The sequence below is a fragment of the Phodopus roborovskii genome, unplaced genomic scaffold (assembly GCF_943737965.1).
Source record: "Phodopus roborovskii unplaced genomic scaffold, PHOROB, whole genome shotgun sequence".
NCBI classification, from domain to species: domain Eukaryota; kingdom Metazoa; phylum Chordata; class Mammalia; order Rodentia; family Cricetidae; genus Phodopus; species Phodopus roborovskii.
The window spans coordinates 306,358-321,491 of record NW_026126470.1 but is presented as its reverse complement, the minus strand read 5'-3'; the positions used below and the strand labels follow the sequence as shown (position 1 = coordinate 321,491).

At 43.6% G+C, this 15,134-nt stretch overlaps 1 protein-coding gene across 2 annotated transcripts in view; it reads left to right on the top strand.

Annotated features, from left to right (window-relative positions):
* Positions 1-15,134, top strand: part of Nxpe3 (neurexophilin and PC-esterase domain family member 3) — a 58,212-nt gene that overhangs the window by 26,430 nt on the left and 16,648 nt on the right. For both annotated transcript variants that reach the window (XM_051191680.1, XM_051191679.1), the window contains exon 3: positions 10,652-11,406. In XM_051191680.1, coding sequence (XP_051047637.1) covers positions 10,652-11,406 — 755 coding nt within the window. The remainder of the gene's footprint in view (positions 1-10,651; positions 11,407-15,134) is intronic.

Here is a 15,134-nt window from a genome sequence, read left to right as displayed (position 1 = left end):
AGGAGGCTTCTCTCTGGCCAATTGCCGGGAGAAGAGGACGAGGGCTGGACTGGAACTTGAGAAGGTTTTGCAGGGTAGTGGGATCTCACTGGAAACTGGCGCTCTCCAGCTGAGACCTCGTTCTTTGGCAGGGCCCGGATTTGGGGGTCAAGGATCTTGCCTGCAGGAACTCCAAGTGGACCCGCAGAGATAGGCGGATCTCTGGGAGGGGCCTGGGACTCCAGCAGAGGACTGGAGGCGGGGTCAGGGACCAAGCCGGTGGAAATTACAGGTGGTCCCACGTGGATAGTCAGGTCTCCTTTGTTCGGAGTTGCTCCGAGAGGTCTCCGAAGTAGGGTGGACTGTTGGCTCCACCCTCTGTCCCAGTGCTCAACCAGAGCGGCAGGACCGTAGGTGGGGTAGGGCACAGGGTGGGGGGGTAGGCTGGAGGTTGGGATGGGTGGGGGTGTATCAGAGCTCCAAGGGTGCTCTCAAAGGGGACCGGAGACAGGAGCAGCAGGATCAGGGGCCAATCCAGGGAGTTCAGGCGGGGGAGGGGGGTAAAGAGGTTGAAGGGGACAGGCAGCCCCGATTGGGCCCAGACTCACCTCTGGCCAATAGCCGGCAGAAGAGGACGAGGGCTGGGCTGGAACTTGAGAAGGTTTTGCAGGGTAGTGGGATCTCACTGGAAACTGGCGCTCTCCAGCTGAGACCTCGTTCTTTTGCAGGGGCCCGGATTTGGGGGTCCCATTTCACCCTTTCTTACCCCCTTCCTGTGCTGCAGTCTGGAACTTCTAGAGGGATCAAGCAAAGGTAATCATGAGGCCATTGTACTTCTTTACAGTCTCATGTTCAGTGTCTGGAAAAGCCGTGATTTAATACACGTGGGCCTTATTGTTTAAAGTTGCTTGAGATGGGGGGCTTAGTCTGTTAACTGTTAACTGTTAACTGTAATAGCATGTTGGGGGTGGGGGAGAAATAACGCTGGAGAAGGAGAGGGAAGGGGATAAAACACAGATGGAACCCTGGACTCTGGGTAAGATGGGGTGCATGTCCCTTGTGAGGGTCTTTGTTATTTTATTACTGGTGATGTAGTGGGAGCCACATGCCTTCCCCTCGTGGAAGAGGGCGCGATGCTGTGATGGTAGCAGAGGTCTCTGCTACCAAAGAGTGAGTTGTTAGGGAATTCTTGCTGGTGGGGCAGGTAGGGGTGGAAAGGTGGGAGGAGGTTGGAATCCAAAAGGTTCATGTATAGGAGACTAAAAGAAGGGACTGTAGGATGGAATCCACCCTGCAAGACTACGGAGAGGAACAGATTTTAGCATCTTAATGTGGGTGTGTTTGCACCCATGTTAGTTTTATTATATCAAACACCATGAGTGTACTAATAGAGAAAAAAGATAATCTATAGCTCTGATGGGTGAGGAGGAGAGGGGAAGGAGAGGGAAGGCGAGAGAGAGAGAGACAGACAGGCAAACAGACTGTTAGGGTTATTATAGTCAGGAAAAAGTGTTAGGAAAGTCCCTTTTGGTCCCGATGCATTTTTGGAAACTTCTGGATTGAGTGCTAGTTAGAAGCTCTAATTATCTGAATGAATAGCCCCAGTGATAATGAAGAAGGGAGGTAGCAGGGACCAGTGGTGAAAGACAGTTCCCATCTTGGAAGCAGTAAGTGAGCTTTAGTGGAGTGGTAGACCACTTTCTATTGAAAGAAAAGGTTACGGGGTCCAGGACGAGAGAATTGTGTGAATTTCAAATGCTTCCTTCCGTTTATTGTGACCAGAGGTGACAAGGCAAAGGCTCTGAGGCTTGGCAGCCTCCTGTCCCTTAATCCCATTTCCATTCTGTATTTCTGACCCTATGTTCTCCATGCAGTTAATATATCGGACAACAATGTTAATTAGAAAAATAATGTGAGGTTTTATATAGAGGAAAGAGTGCAGGAAGACTTATTCTTCTGATAAACTCTTTTGAGCGTGGCTTTATTTAAAGATGGTTTGTGTATTTTGCAGTATGCATCATAAGACTTTTAATTTCTTTCTCTCTTCCTTTTCTCTTTTTTTCTTCTCTTTCTTTCTTTTCTTCTCTTGAGACATTCTGTGTCTCTCTAGCTGTCTTGGCACTTGCTTTGTAGACCAACTGGCCTTGAACTCACATTGAACCACCTGCCTCTGCCTCCTGAGTGCTGGGATTAAAGGTGTGCACCACCACCTCCTGTCAAATTTTAAAATTTCTTATTAATGTCCAAAGAATTAGCTTTTTATTGTGGCATTTTTCAAGCAATACTTGATTAGGTTGTTTCTTTCTCCCCTGTCTCTGCTCTGTCCCTTTGTCCTTCACTCCCCACTTGCCTAGTATAGATCCACTCTCACAATCACCTATTTACATGCATATAAATACCAAAGTTAGGACCCGCATATGAGAGAGAATATGTGAGTTTTGTCTTTCTAAGTCTGGATTGCCTCACTTAATATATTCCAGTTGCATCCATTTTCAACAGATTTCCTTCTTTTTAGGATTGATTATCTTATTTTGAAAATTATGTGTACACGCATGTGTCTGTGAGTTCAGGTGCCATGGAGACTGGAGCTATTGGAATCCCCTGGAGCTGGAGTTACAGGCTGTTGTGAATTGCCTATTGTGGGTTCTGGGAATCGAACTTGTATTCTCTGGAAGAGCAGTAAGCACTACTAACTGTTGAGTCTTCTTTCTACTGTAATTCATTTTTTCTTCATAGCTAAATAAACTTCTGCTGTATGTATTACCTCTTCATTGTCCATTTGTCAGTTGATGGATATGATGGACATTTGCAGTTCTTTATATATACTAGGTATGAGCCTTCTGTCTGAGGTATAGATGCCAGAGATTTTCTCCCATCCCATGTGGGAGCTCTCCATTCTGCTAATAGTTTCCTCTGCTATGCAGAAACTTTTTAATTCCACGTTATCTAATTTGTTGATTCTTTGGACTGGTTCCTTTGCCTTCTTGCCTATATCAATAACTTCAAGTGTATTACCTATGTTTTTCAGTGTTTCTAGTTCTAAAATGATGACCTTTGATTCACTTTGAGTTGATTTCTGCGCAGGGTGGAGACATGGATCGAAGTTCATTCTTCTGAAGCTGTATGTCCAGCTTTGCTAGCACCATTTGTTGAACAGGCTGTCTTTTTCCCAAGTGTATATTCTTCATGCTTTTGTCAAAAATTAAGTGATCATAGTTGTGTAGGTTTGTTCTGGGTCGTCTAACCTATTCCATTGGTTCACATGTATGTTTTTTGTCTCTGTATATGCAGTATCTTTTGAGGATAGGTATTGTGGTCCTCCAGGAGCATCCTTTCTTTGCTTTGACTATGTGTGGTGTAATACTAGTATATTGGGACTTTGGTAAAGAAACCCGATTCAAAGCCGCTATAATACTAAAGAACATTACTTACTTGGAAGTCTGTAGATAGGCTGAGCATAGGTCTTTCCATTGTTCAGTGCTGCTCTCTTTCAAGTGTTGGCTTGTATCTGTGGCATCCTCCCTCATGGGTAGATGGGTAGAATCATGTTTAAGTAGTTGGGTAGTTGTTTCCTTGTTGTTGTACATGTCTAGAAGACAAGAATGTTTTTTTTTTTTTTTTTTTAAGAAATGGCCTTAATAGAATCATTGTTTTTTGGAAGAGATTACTTGCATTTTTTTTTCATTTGTAAGGAAAATCCAGCAGTTTCAGCAGTTACCAGGAGAGGACTATGATGTTGTTAGGGGACATTTTTAGTTGTTACTCTAGGGTTTGGTGCATGTGTCAATCTGGGCTCCAGTAGCCTTCTCCTGTGCTCTTGCCCATTGCTGAATGTAGGACTATCGCCTCATCTGTCAGGTCCACCTTAGAGCTAACAGGTCAGCAAATGGCTTTGCCTTTATCCATCAAGCAAGAAGTTGAATGGCTGTGGGCAGGTACCCAGTGCTTGTACTAATCTGTAGTTTATGATAGATTGAAGACTTTGGCTCTGAATGTAAAGAGATGACAGACTGGAGTTACCTTTGTTACTGGTTTGGAAGAGAGCTGCCGCCTGTGAAAAGAAAGCATATTGATTTTATTCGTTCCTTTATTTTTGCGACAAGGTCTTGTTATGTTGCCCATGGTGACCTTGAACTTGTCATGCTCCTATGCTAGCCACCCAAGTGCTGGGATTATAGGCACACAAAACTGTACAGGTGGTTCATAGATTGACACCAGTGGCCCCCCCCCCCATTTGCAAGAAAGCTGGGTGACTTAGCATTAAGTGACTGGTAATTCCTACACTTGGTTGCATTGGCCTGTCAGTGGATCTTGGGTAGTTGTTCTGGCTACACATGGAATAAAAAACACACCAAGAGAGGAAACATGTTAAGGGATAGGAAGAGTAGGGTATACATTGTGAGCACAAAACACATTATTTGGCCTTCTTAGTGTCTTAGTAACTAAATAGGAAAAGTGAGGCATACATTTCCTGAAATGTATTCTATAGCAAGGGGAATTTTTCAGTGTCAGTTTTGGTTTTCTGCACAATACACACACACACACACACACACACACACACACACACACACACACACACCACACTTTAAAATAATTTTAAAACTTAAACACATTTTTATCACATTCTTCCCCTCCACCAAGTCTTTCCAGATCTTTCTCTCCTCCCTCCCTAACTTTTAAGTTCTTTTTCAAAAACAAACAAAACCCCAAAACAATAAAACCCTCCAAAACCAAGAAAAGAAAAACACACCCCCAAAGGAAACAAAACACAAAACAACAAACAGCTGAAACACTACAAATAAAAGCACACACACACACATACACACACACACACACACACACACACAAAAAAACAAACAAAAAGCCCTGCAGTCTGTTATATGTTGGTCACCTTTTTCTGAACATGAGGCCTGTCCTGCAGTGGTTGATACAACTTATCCAGTGTCATTCCATTGGGGAAAACTGATTTTCCATCTTCTGAAAGGTGTAAGTGACAGTTCATTGTTAACTTTTATCCTAGTGGCTAGGCTTCCATTCATTAATTTTTTTCATTCATCCATCCATTCATTCATTCATTCATTCATTTTTTTTCAAGACAGGATTTCTCTGTGTAGCTTTGGCTGTCTTGGAATTTGCTCTGTAGACCAGACTGGCCTCGAACACACAGAGATCCACCTCCTTCTGTCTCTTGAGTGCTGGGATTAAAAACATGTGCCATTACTACTGCGCTCATTTCATTCATTCTTAAAAATATAATAAAATATGTATAACAAAGTAAAGTATAATAAGATAAAACTATCACATCACAGTTGGACAAGACAAGCCAACCTAAGGAAAAGATCCAAGAGAAGAAAGACACAAGATTCAGAGGCCCACTTGTTCAAACTCTCAGGAATTCTACAAAAACTCCAAGCTGGAAGCTATAATATATCCATGGAGGACCTGGTGCAGACTGGTGCATACTGCTGTGGTATCTGTGGGTTCAGATGAGCTTTGCTCATGTTGATTTAGAGGCCTTGTTCTCCTGGTGTCCTCCATCCCCTTTGACTCTTACACTCATTCTGCTTCCTCTTCCGTGGTTCCCTGAGCTCCGAGGGGAGGAATTTAATGGAGACATCTCAGTTAGAGTGTGTGTTCCAAGGTCTCTTCTCTGCATATTGTTTGTCTGTGGGTCTCTGTATGTGTTGCTACCTGCTGCTGCAGAAGGAAGCTTCTCTGATGATGGCTGAATAAGGCACTGATCTGTGAGTAGAGCTGAATATCATTAGGAATCATTGTTTCTTTTAAGACCAGTAGTATTTGTTTTTAACGCAGGCCTCTTGGCTATCTAGTCTCTGGTTCTTGGCCACCCAAGCAGTGTTAGGTATTGGTCCCTTCTCATGGAGTGGACCTTAAGTCAAGTCAGACGTTGGTTGGTTACTCCCAAAAGCTTTATGCCACCATTGCCCTAGCATATTTTGCAGGCAGGACAGATTGTTTATCAAAGGTTTTGTGTCTGGGTTGGTGTTTATGTTTTTCTTTTGGTAGCCTGCAGAGTACCTTCTTATACCTAAGACACTAGAACTATATGTAAGCACCAACTTGATCTCTCCATGTTCATTTTGTGTGGGTGTTGCTTCAGTTTGTAGAGAGCAATCTATTGCCTTAGCAACAGCTTGGATTGTTTGGGGATTTCCATGGGGTCCCTTTGCTCAGTAACTCAATTGGATGTAACACAGTCCCATTATTGGAAGCTTTGTTTGGTGATAAGAGATGGCCAGATGGGACTCTGTCTCCTCCATTATTTGGAGAATTCATTAGGCTTGCTTTCATATATTTTAGGAAGTTTCCACTGCACTAGGTTTCCATACCATCCCACAAATGCTCCTCATCTCTAGCTGTCTTTCTCCAAATTCCTTCCCTCAACCCCACTTCCCCCACTTTAACTCCATCTCCCCTCCCCACCTGATCTTCCTGGTCCCATCCACGCACCCCCAATCCATCTATAAAATCTATTCGATCTCTTTCTCCCAGGAAGATCCATGTGTCCCCCCGAGACCCTTTCTCTATTCCTAGCCTCTGTGGGTTTACCAATGGATTGTAGTTTGGTTATCATTCATTTAATGGCTAATATCCACATATAAGCAAATGCATATCATATTTATATTTCTGGGTTACCCCACTCAGGATGATTTTTTTTCCTAGTTCCATCCATTTGCCTGCACATTTCATGATGCCATTTTTAATGTCTGAGTAATATTCCATGCTAAGATTCATATTCTGTACAGCTGATCCATCATGGGCTGTAGTGTCTGCTAAGCCAGCCTTGGGTTGCTTCACTTTATGTTGTGTACCAGTTTGCATTAACAACCTAATTCATGTTGGTCTCTGGTCCTATTCCCCCATCACCAATGCTGCAAGAATAATGTCTACATGGAATATTGAATCCATTCCACATTTTCCAAACATTTGTCTAATATTCCTGCAAATACTTGGATTAGATCTAAAATGCCAAGTTCACTTTCTGAGGAGTCCACACAGAAGACAAAATACAGCGTAGCATAATGTCTATACACCAGTTTGTTGTCAGAACCCTCAATTGACAATCCTTCTGGGAAATTACAAACATCTCATCTCATTTAGATACCAGATGGGATGTCTCCTCGATGATTTGCTGTTGCATAACTTCACTGTAGGGCTGGCAGAACTTGGAAAGCTACAGCTTTCTCTGGTTGTTGAAGATGAGGATGTCCTTGGTCATGCCTACACTGGACAGACCATGTGATTGCTGGGGTGGGGAGTGGAGGTGGGTGTGCAAGCCTTACCTCCTGGAGCTTATCCCCACTGCTTCCCCACCTGCCCGTTGATTTTATTTTGAAGCAACAGTGAGCCCTAAGTACCCTGGGATCTTGTTGTTCTTGGAGGGCAGAGGACCAAATATTGGCCCTTTAAATTCCTTGTTCTGTAGCATAGGGCTCCAAGTATGGTTGTTGAACACTCCAAGGTCAGTTATATCCATCTGGTACTTTAAACTACTGTGTAATATTTAGAAAAGCTTGAACAAAAACCAAACACTTTAAAATGAGCCAGATGAGACATATTTATATTCTTTAAGCAAGTTCCTGTGACAGATAACTAAGGGCAGGTCAATCTCTGCACCGATTTAAGAGAGTTCTGTATTGACTATTGATCTTAGCAATGATTTTATCATACATATTGTCTCCAAGTCACATCTTTTACCTTATGTAACTTACTCAGACCTTCATAACTTACACAAGATTACCAGCTTTCTTTCCTATTTTGGAAGCCTCAGCCATCTTAGTCTTTATATACCAAATACTTCTTTTTTTGTTTTGTTTTTTTGAGACAGGGTTTTTCTGTATAGCTTTTGAGCCTGTCCTAGAACTAACTTCATAGACCAAGCTGGCCTTGAAATCACAGAGATCTGCCTGCCTCTGCCTCCCGAGTGCTGGGACTAAAGGCATGTGCCACCAATGCCCGGCCACAAATACTTCTTTATTAAAAATATTTTTATTCTTACCTTCATCTTATTTGCCTTTTCCTTATTGTTCCATTTATTTTATTTCTTAATACCCTGATATATAGTAACATTAACAAATAATGTTCTTCCATGATTGCACAATCAATGTTAATGACATTGATGTATTCTGCCATAAAGATGGGTGGAACTCATAAAAATCAACTCACTGAATTTTCTTTAAATAATATTGAGGATGTCTAAGGAAAAAACAGGAAATGGTCTCATGGGAACAAGTTTCAGGTTTAGGTGCCCCTGGATGGACATGTCACATCTCACATTTTCACCATAGGAAGCCATCCTGTGAAATGCCATGAAGCATGCCAATGGGCTTGGGAAGGGACATTGTCCTTCTTCTGTTACTGGGCTAGGGTTTTGTTCCCAAGTCAGTGGGAGTAGCTTATCCTTCTCCAGTGTGACTCGGAGCATTATTCATGATCAGCATTTGAACCTGGTGGCGCTTTCAGTGTTAGGGGACGAAGAGCTCACTGAACTCTCAGTGTGATCTTTATCTCCCTGGATATTATGTTATGCTTGACACCCAGTTCTTCTCTTTTCCATGAGTGATTTCATAAACCACCTGTTAGTCAGGTTGTCTTTTTGTTTTTCCAGACAGGGTTTCTCTGTATTGCTTTGGAGGCTGTCCTAGAACTTGCTCTGTAGACCAGGCTGGCCTCCAACTCAGAGATCTGCCTGCCTCTGCCTTCCAAGTGCTGGGATTAAAGGCATGATCCACCAACGCCCAGCCAGGTTGTCTTCTTTAAATGATTAAAAAAAAAAGTCTATGTTTTTATTTTGTGCATATGTGTGAGTACCCCGGCCAGTGTGTGTAACTTGGAGAAATTGGTTCTCTTCCTCCATGGAGGCTCTGAGGATCGAACTCAGTTAGCTCATCAGGTTTGGTGGCAAGCACCTTTACCCACACACAGAGCCATCTCAGTGGCCCAGACGATGTCTTTTGATAGTTTAGTTGGCCTCAGGCTAATGTGGTAGATTATCACAATTTGTGGCTCTCACAACCTTTTTCTACATTCACACCAGTGTGATTGTTTTCTAGGAGTTATGGTCCTTAACCCAAGCCTTGCCTGGGTGTGGAAGCAGAGCCCATATCACTTTTGTGATCTCGTTTTACAGTAGCTCCAGACGGCTGTGGCCAGAGCCTGAAGTGCTGCCATGCTTCACCTATTCCAGGTCCCTGGAACCTCTCACAGCCTGAAGAGCCACCACATGTGTGTCTACAGGTCCCAGTGAGGCTTCTGTGGTGCTAAGCAGTGAATTAAGGGCCTTCAGCACAGTGCTACTGGGATGCATTCACTGTTGTTTTAAATTCCAGGTCTGATAAGTTCAGAATTCCTGCTGTACCTGATGTTGCTTCTTCTGAGTGCTATCTTCATGGTCTGTTTTTTTTTAATTTTTAAAAATTTAATTTGTCTGCAGTTTGTTGTTGAATTCAAACATGATGAGCTTGGAGAAAGAAACGGTGCTGTCTGGATTTGGAGTAAAATGGTAGCATGTATGGGGGAGGGGAAGTGCTCTGCTGTTCTGTGTTTAGCTTGAGGCCTTGGTGATCATGTACCCCTTTGCGTGGATTTCCTTAGTGTGTGTTTGGTTCCTATCCTTGGTACAGGCTGGAGTTGGAGGTTGTCTCTTTTCCCAAGTGGGTTTAGGTTTTGGAAAAGTAGTTTCTCACCTTGTGTCTTAGTTAGGGTTTCTATTGCTGTGAAGAGACACCATGTCCACTGCAGCTCTTATAAAGGAAAGCATTTAGTTGAGGCCTGCTTACAGACAGGTTCAGAGGCTTAGTCCATTATCAACCTGGCAGAAAGCATGGTAGCACCCAGGCAGACATGGTGCTGGAGAAGGAGCTGAGAGTTCTACATCCAGATCCACAGGCAGCAGGAAGAGAGTGACAATGGGCCTGGCTTGAGCATCTGAGACCTCAGTGCCCTCCCCCAGTGACACACTTCCTCCAACAAACCCACTTCCCCTCCAGCAAGGCCACACCTCCTAATAGTGCCACTCCCTGAGAGCCTATGGAGGCCATTTTCATCTAAGCCGCCACACTTGGTCAATACTAATCAGTATTATTGTTTAAAAGATGGCTTCTTTCTCCATTCCCCGGCTAGCTGCTCTGATAATTCATTGTAAGAACCCACATACAGCTCCTAGAAGTAAGACTTGTGAAGCTATGGAGACCTCTCTATTAATTTTTCATTAATCATACTTGTTAGGATAAAGCTTGAAGGGGCCCTTGTTGTGGGGGGACCATGGCGGATTCCATGGCAGGCAAGGGTAACCAAGGTGGGGGATAAACACAGCAGGCAGACGGAGTGTGAGAAGTTTTATTAGAAAGGGGCGGGGGGGGGTAGGAAAGAGAAAAGAGGTAAGAGACACAGAGATGAGAGGGCGGAAGAGAAGAGGGAGATAGGAACAGCGGGAAGAGAGCTGGAAAGAGTGTGAGTGGGCAGCATCTTTCTTTTAAAGGGTCCTTTGCACCTGCGTGCGCACACGTACTCATAGAACCCTGGGCTGACCAGGGTACTCTGCCAGGTGACGGGGGCAGGCCAGCGTAATGCCTGAATCCTAACTGTGAAACTTAGAGATTTGTGTGCCTAATATTCAGAGAAGTGTGGTTTCTGTCATCTTTCTCTTTAGTACTTGGACCATGAGACCCTCTCAGGGACGTTCATCGACAGCAGCGGGCAGTTTGTTTCCTCGCAGGCAACAGGCCTTATCCGGAATCCGTACTGTGGTTATGAACACCAGACCCTGTCCAGTCAGGAACGCTTAGAAGAGGATGCACTGCTTGCCGCCTCCAAGTGGCAGGTGCCTGATGTGGACCCGGTCCCCTTTGTGAAGAGCACCGACCCTTCGTCCAGCTACTTTGTCATCTTGAATTCTGCAGCCTTCTTCAGGGTGGGGAGCCAGCTGGAGGTGTTGGTTCACGTGCACGATTTTCAAGGGAAGCCCAAGAAGTACGGTGGAGACTACCTGCAGGCCAGAATTCACTCGCCCAAACTGCAGGCGGGGGCCGTGGGCAGAGTGGTAGACTACCAGAATGGGTTTTACAAAGTGTTTTTTACCCTGCTCTGGCCTGGCAGAGTCAGGGTGTCCATATCTCTGGTTCACCCCAGTGAAGGCATCAGAGTTCTTCAGTACCTGCAGGAAGCCAAACCAGACAGGGTCTATTTCAAGAGTCTCTTCCGCTCCGGAAGGATATCAGAAACAATGAAGTGCAACGTGTGTCTCCCGGGAAGTCTTCCCCTGTGCAACTTCACAGACCTCTACACTGGGGAGCCCTGGTTCTGCTTCAAACCAAAGAAGCTGCCCTGCAGCAGCAGAATCAACCACTACAAGGGCGGGTACATGAAGGGTCTGCTGTCTGCTGCCGACAGCGCTTTCTTTCAGAGGTACGTGGTCCCGATTCTGGGGTGTGTGTGTGTGTGTGTGTGTGTGTGTGTGTGTGGGGGGGTGTGTGTGTGTGTGTGTGTGTGTAGGGAGAGGGTAAAGGTGTGTGTGTGTGTGTGTGTGTGTGTGTGTGTGTGTTCTGCCCCATTGTCTTCGTCACATTTGTAAGTATGCATTATCTATCTGTCCGAACCTGGCCCGGTTCAGAAGAGGTGTTGCATAAGAAAACGGAAATTTGCACTTTTGTTCAGTGTTTTAAAAGCGAAGTTTAGTGCTGTTCAACTTCACGTTAAAGACCTTTACCTGTCAATGTTTGTTCTTACTCTGCTGTGTTTTATGTTAGAGGTACACGCCATGTTTATTGCTACATAGGCAAGACCACTTGTTCACAGAACAGGGTTTTTAAAAATCCAAGAATATTGGCTGTGGCTCAGCACATGCTTGTGGCAGAGGCTTGACACCTGAGTTCTGTCCTCTGAGTCCACATAGAAAGCAGCACACATCTGTAATCCCAGCGCTGTTGTGGCAAGGTGGGAGGCAGAAATATGAGAATTGTCCAGAAGCTTGTGAACCACAGACCTGGAGTATGCAGCATGGCAGAAACAAGACCTTAGCAAGGTGGGAGACAAGAACCAGCTCTGAAAGAGTAGTTCTCTGACCCTGACCCCCACACTATGGCTCTGTCTACTCAACTCCCTGCTCCGACCCCAGAGTAGAGGTATTGAGGGCTAGTCACTGGTGTTTGAGGATCGCGTGAAGCTAAAAATATGAAGAAACAAAAGACCAGCTTTTAAATATTATAAATGTTTATCTGTAGTAAAAGACTATGGATATGGCAGTATTATTGAGTTAACTTAGTAAGCATAGAATCAAGGCGTTCCAGAGCAAACCCTGCATTTTAACAGCTGTGGAAAGTATTATGGTATTGTACTGAAATACCTATTTTGAACACAAAGCAGAATGGTTTTTCAGCAGTCAGTATGTGTAGTAATGGGCCGGATGAAAGATACAGAATCAGTCTGAATGAAAATTTGTGTTTTCTTCAACAGTGCTTGTAATTCTGAAGTGAAATAACAGTCCTGGGGAAAAATTATGTAGGATAACTATTGATGACAGTAGCTAACTGAGTACTTAAAAAAATAACTGAGTGGAGTTTAGTATTTCCAGCATAAGAAAGTGATAAATATTTGCCATGATAATGCCATTTCCCCTTTCCTAATCATTATATATAAGTAAGCATTAAAGTCTGTAGTGCCGTCTTGCTTTGCCAGTGGCCACATCTTATGGGCGTGGTTTCAGGTGTGCAGCGTGACCCCTATTAAGGAAGAGGAGGGGCTGGCTCTCTCTCTTGGGTTGCCCTGAGGGCATTAGAAGGGCAGAGAGACTACATCTTCTGGAGCAGGAAGACTGTGGCAGTTACTTACCATTATTTGTGTAAGTGCTTCCCTAAGAACACCAAATTATCATTTCTCTTGGGTCTGGTGGACTCATTTAAACCCCACCTTCAAAAGTAATTTTGTAAGTGTTTATAATTACTAAGTGACAAGAAACAAACAAACAAACAAAACAAAAACCAAAGAGTAAATGAAATTATAAAAATACCTGGCCAAAAAGCACAATCATTTTAAAAAAATGTATAAATCTATATATTAAGATATTTAAAAGATTGTTTTTTGTGTATATGTGTGTTTTGCATATATATATATGTACACACACACACACATACATACATACATACATACATACATACATATATACACCATGTGCATGCTTGGTGTCCAAGCTTGGTGTCCATGGAGGTCAGAAGATGGCATCGGATCCCCTGGAACCAGGGTCACAGATGCTTGTGAACCACAGCATGGATGCTGGGAATCAAACCCAGGTCCTCTACAAGAGTAACATGTGCTCTTAAACACGGAGCCATCTCTTCAGCCCTAATAAATAATTTCTTTTTTATGCAGTCAAATGCTTTATACCACTGAGCTATACCCCCAATAGTTTCTTTTTTAAACTGAAATTTTTTTTCATACAACATATTTTGACAACAGTCTCTCTCCTCTCTACCTCCTTCTGGCTCCTCCCCCAAGAAATGCTTACTTGTAAGACTCCAATAGAGAACTATTTTGGTTGAGTAAAGTTAGACATTCTGAAGTTTTAATATTTTACAGCCACTCATATTGGTCAAAGAAATGTTTTCATAGAGCGGATAGTTAGAGAAGCTTCTTAAATAAAACTGCTTTTCCACTTTCTACAAGTCTGTTTATGGTCCTGTCATGTATTTATTTACACAGCCAGCAGAGGGAGCCTGACTCCATGCATTTAAGACCAGTATTCTGTATGGCTGAATAAAAAACAAAACAATCTTTCTAGTCCCACATGCTTTCGGGGAGAAATAGATGAGAGAGAGAGAGAGAGAGAGAGAGAGAGAGAGAGAGAGAGAGAGAGAGAGAGAGAGAGAGAGAGAATATAAGGGAGCCATTATAGGTTTGAAGAGAAAACTGACTCTAGAGAAATGTCCAGAGACCTACAAGGATGACCCAACTAACAATTTGAGCATCAGTGGAAAGGCTACCTTAAATGCCCTTACCTGATAATGAGATTGATGACTAACTTTTCTACCATCATAGAGCCCTCATCTAGTAGCTAGCTGATGGAAACAGAAGCAGACACCCACTCGAAAACACTGAGCCGAACTGGAATCCAGATGCAGAGAGGGAGGAGTGATAAGAAAATGGGGACAAGACCAGGCTACAGAAACCCACAGAGACAGTAGACCTGAATAAGGGGGAGCTCGTAGACCCCCAGACTGATAGCTGGGAAACCAGCATCGGACCGACTCAGACCCCTTGGACGTGGGTCTCAGTTAGAAGGCCTGGGAAGTCTAAGGGATCTCTGATAGTGGAACCAGGGTGTATCCTTAGTGCACAAAAGGACTTTGGGAGCACATTCCCCATGGAGGGATACTCCCTTAACCTAGAGGCAGGAGGGAGGGCCTAGTCTCTACTGCAAATGACTTGACAGATTTTGTTGATCCCTCCTGGAAGGCATCACCCTCCCTGTGGAGTGGGGGGGGGGTGGGATGGGAGGATGGTGGTGGTGGGGCATGGGAGGGAGGGAGAGGGAACTGGGATCTCGATATGTAAAATAAGAAAAATAAGTAAATAAAAACAAAAACAAACAAAAAACAAAACAAAGACAAAAAATCCTACACATTGTAACGTGTACGGTTTTTCTGTCTGCCGTTTGGTCTTGTTCTGCCATTGCGCCAGCCCCAAATAACACACAGAGACTCTGTATTTGATACAATGTTGTTGGCCCTGTTACTTGTTTCTTATCGGCTAGCTCTGCCTTAATTATTAACCCATTTTTGCTGATCTATGTATTTCTTCAGACTCTCTATCTTGACTCCTCCTTACTACTTCCTATTTCCTCCTTGTCTCCTAGTCCCTCCTATCTTCCTTTCCTATTGGCCAACAGTGTTTTATTATTAACCAGTATGAGAAACATATACAGAATGACATCTCCCAATGTAAAATAAGAAAAATAAGTAAATAAAAACAAAAACAAACAAAAAACAAAACAAAGAAAAAATCCTACACATAAATCTTAAAGTTTATTTATATTTATTTATTTGGGTTTTTTGAGACAGAGTTTCTCTGTATAGCCCTGGGTGTCCTCAAACTTACTCTGTAGACCAGAATAGCCTTGAACTCACAGAAATCTGCCTGCC